A 9,479-nucleotide genomic window follows, 5' to 3' on the forward strand; every position below is an offset into this window, starting at 1 on the left:
TTAAAATAGTTGGATTAAATCGCATTATTTCAATCACATAGACATTGTTGCTTTCGAGTGTTCTTCTGGGTCTTAGGGCTATATTCACCGGGACACCATGGCGGCAAACAGTCGCCCGTTGGTTGCGCAAAGCTGTATACATTGTTGGTTTGGTAGCGGCGACTGGTTGCGCCGCCATGGTGTCCCGGTGAAATATAGCCCTTATCGTCACGCCCGTCGCACGTCAGTGGCGCCAACTGGTGAGCGCATGGGAAAACCTCATTATTTGCAAACTTTTCATTAAACGCAGTGGCGCCATCTATCAGTGTAAAGTGAATCCAGAGTAAGTTAGCGATTTTTCTAGCAGGGCAGGCAATTTGGTTAGATCGTGCAAACGTCAATATCTTCATTTACCTACATAGTACATAAATAAAGAGAAGACTGCCATAAATGAAACAAGCTGTAACAAAACTATTAGTCATTTATTTTACATATTTACACAATTGTTTTACTGTTACAATCTCGTTAAGCCTAGGCGCAGACCACCGACTTTTAGTTGGCCGACAGTTGGGCCCGATTCTAATTTGTATGAAGAATCGGCCGATACCAACCAAGCACTTCCACATGTTCATACTGATCAACAGTCCGACCCAACTATCGGCCAACTAAAAGTTGGTGGTCTGCGCCTAGGCTAACACTTGATATTTGCTATAAATGGCTAGTTTGTCTCATATAAACTCAAGGCCTTCATATTTGAGGTTCTCTATGAGAGTGTCGTGCAATAACACTGTGCCATCAGTTTTAAATGCACAAATGTATGTAGCAGTCTTGCCCTCGAACTCTGTGGTTTTCAAAGCGACTATGGCTTCATCTTCTGTTCCTGGAATGAACTTGAACGAAGAGAAACCATGCTTTGGCTGATGCTTGGTGATCTGAAATGAGAAAAAATAAAATGGATAAATTGATTGGCTCTGTTGGAGAGAAACTCAGGAGACGTTTGGTAAAAGGTTTGTATTGTCACGCAGTAGTTTTACAGACAGTGGTTCGAAAAGGAATGTGTAAATGGCCGTCGGACGTAATTTGTAGCGCATTTCTTTATATGCATTAGTTTGTTACTCTAGTTACTTTGGTAAGAAAGTAAGAAGTAGATGGCGCTTTACAAACTGTTTATAGAGAAGGCGCTAAACATTATGTTGGTTTGGAACAAGCTCTTACTTACTTCTTTAGGAAATTAGAACACTACAACATATACTGAAGTACCTACTTAAACCTCACATTTCGAGAATTGAATAGAAGTATTGCTTAAAATTTATGGAACCTGAGGTAACTCAATGGTAAATGTTAAAATATTGGAGGTTTATCAACCAATCTAAACGTTAAAGTTAAAATAAAGATACTAACCTCTATGGCTTGTACATTATTAAAGCTATTGTCCGCTGTAATCAAATAATTGCAGCCCATCACTTCGTCCTTTGTTTCGTTGTACGAATCGTGGCTACACCGCCGAGGTAGGAAATGCCATTTCTGTTTGATCGGTGACCAAACTCCGGATTCATGGATCATGTACCCTGGCCAGTGGATGCCGATTGATCTTCTTATTGCTTTGTATTGGTTTATCCAGCTTTGATGGTGAACCTGTAATGTATAAAATTAATTTTTAAATAGTTACAATTAATTTGAATAGTAAATGATGGCTAACATGAATTTTGATCTGTATCTATGAACAACAGTGTTGTTAATATTATGAGCTCTAGGCACAATATGTGTGCTAGAGGCTAAATAAAAGATAAACTATTGAACAGATTAATATTAGTGTTTCTGTACTGAATGCTTAACCCACCATCACAGTGTTTATCTGACAAATACTTCAAATTCACATTACATGTGGGCAAGGACAAATTGAAGTTTTGCAAGCGAGAATAAATGTTTACCGACTATAAAATATCCTACCTCTCCATTTACATTGATGGCCTTAACCCACATAGGATCGTAACTTGAAAACTCTCCGCTTGCTGTGGTCCACTCTTTGCCCATCGACCCTACGTACAAGATCTCATCTTTGACAGTGGCCCATTCAGACTTGAGTCCTTTCTCTGTATGACCATTGCCATCGGTGAGGACGATCCATGGCACCATTTTTTTATCGTCTATGATCTCGAATACCTGCAAATGGTAGTAGAATTAGTATTTTTTGTATATTGAATTATTTGGAAACCTAAGAAATGTGAAAGTTTGTAACATTTTTGTATAAAAAAATTACTAAATAGATTTCAAGGTTTTTGGATACCAAGGTCATTTACAGTGAGAGATAATAATGTTTGATATATTATATTGTTATAGGTTTAAGTGTTTAACAATCTATAAAAGATCTCTTATCACCTTGTTATAAAGATAAAATAACCAATTCAAGCCACAATCATGGGCATTCTTTGGTCATGCAGGATGTGTATAATCTTTCTACAATTACCTAAGTAGGATTCTACTTTGATCATTTAAAAGCAGTAGACAATTTTAAATGACTTACAATTCCAGACCTGTCATCAAAACTGAGCAATCTTCCATCGTATACAATGAGTTCCGACAACTCCATCCCTCTGCCTTTATGGGAATAAGTTGACGACAACTGTGTGGCCGGCAAGAGGTCCCAGGAAATCTCCGCATAGTGTCTAGTCTTGTGATAACTCAGGTACCCTTTCTTTAAGTAGCTATAGTAAGTATGAGGCTTAGTAGCGCTCTTGGAGTTAGTGTCTAGGTCCGCGACGATACCTATTCTGAACGCCACGAGATCACCTGTCACTATTGGCGGCGTGAGAGGATACGTCGCGTTGTATGGCCTGCCAGTATTCAACCATCTATGGACTGTTGGTATCTGTGTCGTCCACCAGTTGTAGTAAATGATTATTAGAAGAAACAAACCAAGCAACACCATCAGAAACATGAACTGGGGTTGAAGTCTCACCGCATTGCCCACTCTGTACGTAGCTGGAGTTCTGAGGGCTTTCCGCCAATCGCGCAAAGTGCCTCTCATTTTTCTGTCTTCGAATTCGTAGAGGTCGTACATATCATCAATTCATAATGGTTTTCATCAACAATTTGACTAGAATTTCACGAGAAATTCCGGATTTAAACACCTGTTTTAAAGCTGAATAGATAATGCTGTTTTTCACTGGAATGTAGACGGCTTCGAGAGTTTAAGGCACTTGCTGTCACTTCTTTTTAAACGAGGCTATGTCTCTTGTTAAAGTATGGGCATTTTTATTAATTAATTGATCCATTTAATTATTGAATTACAATATTTCTCAATTACAATGATGACACACCACAAGGTTCGTTCGTGGTAGATTAAGACAATGACATTGACGTTTATCGCATTCGCCTGACGTTGACAAAACGTACGTTTTGTTCGATAAAAAAACTTAACATTTTATTGCATTAATTATTTATCTAACTATCATGATCATAAGTAAATAATAATTTTATAGTTATTAATAAGAATAAAGAAGAAGAAGTAAGATTAAGTCATAATTTCACGTAATTCATTTTGAGCGGATTGAAAAATAAAATAGTTCTATTAGGCTTTGCTAGATGTCTCTGTATGTTTGTTCCTTGGCTTCCTTGCATTCAGTCAGTTCCACTTCTAATGAAAGTAGAAGTGGTAGAAGTTTGAAAAAAATTCTACTTACAGACTTAATGCCCAATTAAAAAGATAACATTTCCCTAACCTATTTCTGATGGGTTAAATTTAAAGAACGTAGGTACGTATTTCATTAAAGTTAAAGTTGACTTGAAAAATCGAACTGCCTAAGGCGGGAATCGAACCTGCTTCTCCATGAGCTTCTTAGACACTAGATGAACCAGTCGACATTTTAAAGTGTATTGAATTTTTTAATACGCTGTTGCAGAAGCGTTTATTTCATCAATATTGGGCATAGTGCTTAGGTACTTACTTACCTATGTCCGGGGTTCGATTCCCACTATCGAACTACGCGGCACATAGCTCGTAGTGCTGATGGCCGCTGGGGCAGGAAAGTTCTTGAGTGGCGACCACGAGCCGGAAGACGTAGCGTGGGCAGGCCTCCCACTAGGTGTACCGACGATCTGGTGAAGGTCGCGGGAGGTGCCTGGATGCGAGCGGCGCAGAACCGGTCTATGTGGAAATCCTTGGGGGAGGCCTTTGTCCAGCAGTGGACAGCTTCCGGCTTTCGGCTGAAACGAATAAATCATAATTATTTGACACTTAAGTAGCTAAGTACTATTCAGATTTCCGACTGATGGAGTGGATTAACGTTATTATTTAATTAGAAGCTTTTGTTCGTGAATAGTTTTAGGAAGCCTTAATTTCACGTTCTAAATAATAATTATAGGCCAAATTATTTGCAAAACGGCTGATTCATGCCACCAAGAACTTGTATGGAGCTTCGTCCGGTATCTATGACTCAAGCCAAAAAAGAAGCCTAAAATACAAATTGGCAGACCAAATAGGTAGTTTAGTTTAATTTTATTTCAATTACATTTTTTGTACAGGATGTCCGTCTACGATGAGTGTAATCACTTTTAAATTTCTTCATACAGTGAAAGCAAACTTTTTTTACCTACTTTGTGTTGAGGTGGTCTGCCTAAACTCGTGTGTGGTAAATCCAAAGCGTTGTTGCGATTTTTGAAAATTGTTACATGGTTAGTTTTAGAAAGTGACCGTGTAGGTATTGCACGCTTAAAAAAATAAACGCTTCGGATTTTCTTTTTGTTTGGCATTATAAGTAATTTCTCCGAATAATTTATTAAATAAAAAGTGTAATTTAAATGCTGCAATAAAAATATAGTCTGATACTACGAAATCGTGTTGCTTAGTTTTGTTTTGAGGAAATAAGTTCAATGCACAATCTTTAAAATTTTAAGTGGTTTCGTGCGGGTTCCATAAAATTTAGAGTCGATTCAAAAGTCATCATTTTTGAGTAAATTAAAGTTTTTAATAATTAATGAATATATATACCATAAATTAAGTAGCCAGAGACACGAGAAACGCGACATTTTCATGTCAAATATTTCTATGAATGTAAACATTTCAAAAAATACTTTGTTGTAACAGTTTGAATGGTAAAATAAAATGCATGGGATATTTACCAATATCCTCTGGTATTTAGAATTCTTGGCTTTTGCTATAATACTTATTGTGTTCTTTTTATTTATTTTATATTTGGCAAAAATAAATTATTTAGGTTACAATCTGCGATACGATTTGAGAAAAAAGTGAGTTGAAAATTATTTTTTATTTATTTGTCTAATTAAATTTTTGCACATAAAGGTGATGCAGGTACAGTGGCGGACGTCTTTCGGCTGAAACGAACGAACGAACAGTGGCGGTCTTATTGCCTTAATTTTTCTGCTACAATTTTTTAAGATCATTGTGTATTTTAGTAAGCAGGCTTGAAGCAGGCTTGAATCGTTCTAATAGGCGAGAAATATTGCTAGGGAGTTGATAGAAAGTGGTTTAATAAAGTGGAAAATAAACCGCAACCCCGAAACAATAGGTGCTCTCTTTACCAACCTGTGGTGGCTAAACTGACGCCACCATACTTAGGACTTTATTTAAATGAACTAAGAATTGAAGGCGAGAGGCACTAACAAGGTAGGTATGATGTACCATCCTAGAGCCTAGAATGCATCTCGCTTAACACTAAGTGTGACTGCAGTCAAATACCAACTTTGTTCTGCATAAAAAAGTACCTGTAGCCATGGGGTTAAGTGTACCAAGATATTCAAGCCAGTTCTGCCAAGGCCATAACAATCTGCATTAGACAAGACTGCTATTAGATGCGGTTTGCGTCGTCATTTCTGGTGTAATTTGACCACATAAATTATGCTAACAAGTCACACTAATTCCGCAAATAGCAATCAAAGTTTTTAATCAGGTCGATTGAAGATCAATTTGAAGGAATCAGAAAACCAGTCAGTTTAATTGCATAATGATAAACAATACCTACTTTATTGTTCATGCATGTTAAGATTCGGTAAGATTTCCTTTTGGATAATTACCTGCCCTCTAAGTACGTGCCGTTAAAAAAACAACCTTAAAGGTCTATATCTTGGTCCCTCCTAACCAGTTCTCTAGTACATATAGGTACCTACTCCTAGGCAGGATCTAACAGCTTATCCACCCTGTTTGAAGTTGTCTGGTCCAGCCGGTCGGTGGATCGGAAGATGTAGTAGGACATCCCGGTGGAAATTATTAAAAGAGTGTAGAATGAAATTAATTTAATCTTTGCAGATACATGGCGGATGGAACCTGGATGAGACAGTAAGAAATGGTTGGCAAGAAAACAGTTGTTACGTGAGTATTTTTCTTGATCTTCTCACAAACTATAGACTTTTTTCGGCTGATAGTTTGGTCGGGAAGTACATAAGCACATTACACCGACTTGGTATCGGTATTGGTATTGTTAGAAGTTGTAGTGTACTATTCAACCCAGCAAAAGCTATTTTATGGCAAATATACCCTCTTTTCCAGGATAGAAGAGATCCCCAGACAAAGAATTCAGAGAATCCACGTCCCTGAGCCGAACCAGCGACCTATCTGTTGCGACCTCGGCTGCATTTGGTTCTGCCGGATCATCGGCGGCATCACCACCATCGCCGTCTGCTACTACTGTGCTTACTCCTTCATCACCGACACTAAGCTCAAGTTTGGCATATTTGTACCGTAGATGTAAGTGATCTATAGTAAATAGTGTAATCTGACCCAGCTGTTGTTCTTACCACTGCAACTAAGCGTTTCGATGACTCTTTTATAATGCGAACAGCTAGGGACTGGAATTCGTTGCCTGCTGCTGTCTTTCCCGAAAACTATAATCCGGGCCTTTTCAAGGCGAGAGTGAATAGGCACTTACAGGGCAGATATGTACCATCCTAGACCGCATCCCACTTAACATCAGGTGCGATTGTGGTCAAATACCTGCCTTGTTATGCATAAAAAAAAAAAACTTCTAGATACCCAGGACTTTCAGTTTAGCGGCCAATCAAAACTCTACCTGTGTATGTGTGTGTGTGTGTGAATAGCTGTCTGTCATAAAGCGGGCAACGTATAGGATGATAATAAGAGAAGTTCAAACGAAGTGAGCTTCACCTATTATCCCACCAAACCCTAAGCGGTCGAAACCGCGGTAGCAGTTGATTTCTATTGTGTCCCAATTCATGGGTACTTACAGTGTTGCAACTCCTGTGGCCAGGTTCCTAGTGCTTTACATAAGTTAAACACTGGCCTAAGAAATAAGGAATATCCCGATATTCCTTATTTCTTAGGCCAGTGTTTTTCAACCTTTTTCATGACACGACCCCCCTAGTACGGAAAAATATTTCGCGACCCCCCGATATCGGTCGCTTTTTTTTCATGCATTTTTTAAGGTTACTATTACAAAGATGTTGTAGGGAACGAATTTTTCAATCCATACAACATTTATGCATTTGCATAAATTTGATTTCGGTCAAATCTATCTTTAAATCTTTACAGTTTTTTCACTGAGATAGTTTTTACGACCTCTCGCTACCCCCCTATAGAGGCTTCGCGATCCCCCAGGGGGTCGCGACCCACAGGTTGAAAAAACTGTCTTAGGCTATTTCTCACGACTGTCTCACACCAAATAAGTAGTGGTGTGAGTAGGTATGGTTTTGCACGGGCTCTTGGACCTTTCTCCATTATTTTATGAACAACAAACCGATCTTATGGACACACCTATGATCAATCAAACACGATTGTATAAATACAAAAATATTCTTAGGTTCTTATTCTTTGACTTAATACAAAAAACAAAAACAATCGAGTAGCAGTAGTAGATCAATCATGCAAAAAAGTTGACCCACATTGCTCGCCGGACGTCATTCCACAACAAAAGGCTAAAATATTTGCAGCACTAAAATTATCTTCTGCAAGTGATCTGCAAAAAGCAAGTCATGATCAAGACGCAGCAGAAATTATCGATGATTATGACTTGATCTGATATCTATAAATTGTTAACCGCTCATTGAGTCTTCACTTTCGTCCGCATTAGTTTCAATTACAATGACGTTTTTTCAGATTATTTTTTATAGATTACAAATCAACGTAGCAAAAAACAATTGAAATAGTGTGTCAGTTTGGACACGTTACAAAAAATGTTATTTAATTGTTTGGTGTTGTAGGTCTAGGTTGATTTTAGGCATACTAATACAGGGTGTAAGAGATGAAGTCACGAGTGCAATTTCATAATCATTAGCCTCAGGACGTTAACTGCTGAATTGCTGATCAGAGGCTTCCCTCAATCCCCAGATTGGCCGCTTACTTAGTGCCTGTATCCAGTGCCTCACGTATGGACGTCTCACTTTATTTCTGGTACATATTTCAATTTCGTCTCTCAAGGATACCTCTAACTCTTTATTAATAATTTTTGGTGCAAAATAGCACCTATTTACAAACATTAAGATAATTATGAATTTAAGATGCGAGTTTTGTGTTGGTTTACAAATTACTTCGTCCTTTAAATTCAGGTTCGATGTGGGTAGTAACTAGATTAGTGAAGTAGTGTCAACTTGTTTACACCCTGTATAACCTGTCATTCAACAGTCATCATCTTTATCGTCTTCAGCCACCTTCAGCATTAGTAACCTTCGTTGTTGTATTTTATTTGTATTTACTTCATTAAATAGAGTAGGTACACCGACAGCAACAAAATAATGACAGTTATGTTATTATGACAACGATCATAAGGCATTTTGTTTTATAGTTATTTGTTTATATTTTTTGTTACTTGCTTGCCTAATATCTTTGAAATAGTGATATTGTCTGTCACACATTTATTGGGGAGTTGTCGTTAGAACCAGGCCTGTTCATCTCCGCGAGTTCACATCGAAAACAAAACACGCACGATAGCCCACCTACAGGAGGCGATTCGACAAGGCGTCACATACGAGATACGAGCGAGCATTGACATACGCACGCGTACTCTTGTATTATGGAAAAAAAATAAAAAAATAATGTGTAAAAAATACTGTGCAGTATTTTACTGCCTAAATAATAATAAAAACACACAATTACTTTTTTTAAGTTGCCTGAAGACACTGAGAGGTAAATAAGTGGTTATTGTTATTCATGATAATTCATGCAAATTCATGTATTTCTACCGACATTTTCCGCGATTTGGCACTTCACGTCACACATTAGTTTGCCGAAGTTCGCCGAGCCAGCTATTGTCAATTATTATAGGTGTCAAACAGGATAGGGTCTTTGCGCTGGTTTTCGTCCAACTATCGGAGTTGCCAACTTTGTGATCTTAAAATACCCTTACATAAATGTATCATATTATTTTATGTCGTTCGAGTGCTCATAAAGGCAGTCAACTAAAGTCCATACTGCAACGCACACACAATCCGCACCGTAACGTAAACGCCTTGCCTCGCCGATGACAGTGCGCGAAGGGCAATGACAGCTCGCAGAACACTGACGTATATCTTTAAAATAAACGTACTCGGTA

General features: G+C 38.1%; 1 protein-coding gene and 1 long non-coding RNA gene across 2 annotated transcripts; one reads left to right on the forward strand and one right to left on the reverse strand.

The window, feature by feature from the left end:
- Window positions 1-442: 442 nt before the first annotated feature.
- LOC135074651 (soluble calcium-activated nucleotidase 1) lies at window positions 443-3,320 on the reverse strand. The gene is made up of 4 exons (XM_063969016.1): window positions 2,504-3,320; window positions 1,930-2,142; window positions 1,381-1,614; window positions 443-911 (listed from the first exon to the last, which is right to left on the reverse strand). The coding sequence occupies exons 1-4, from the start codon at window positions 3,038-3,040 to the stop codon at window positions 708-710; spliced, it is 1,188 nt and encodes a 395-aa protein (XP_063825086.1). The 5' UTR covers window positions 3,041-3,320; the 3' UTR covers window positions 443-707.
- A 1,727-nt stretch (window positions 3,321-5,047) lies between these two features.
- LOC135075022 (uncharacterized) lies at window positions 5,048-6,729 on the forward strand. The gene is made up of 3 exons (XR_010257945.1): window positions 5,048-5,226; window positions 6,245-6,307; window positions 6,485-6,729. It is a non-coding gene; the product is annotated as an uncharacterized LOC135075022 (long non-coding RNA).
- Window positions 6,730-9,479: the final 2,750 nt, after the last annotated feature.

The sequence above is a fragment of the Ostrinia nubilalis genome, chromosome 9 (assembly GCF_963855985.1).
Source record: "Ostrinia nubilalis chromosome 9, ilOstNubi1.1, whole genome shotgun sequence".
NCBI classification, from domain to species: domain Eukaryota; kingdom Metazoa; phylum Arthropoda; class Insecta; order Lepidoptera; family Crambidae; genus Ostrinia; species Ostrinia nubilalis.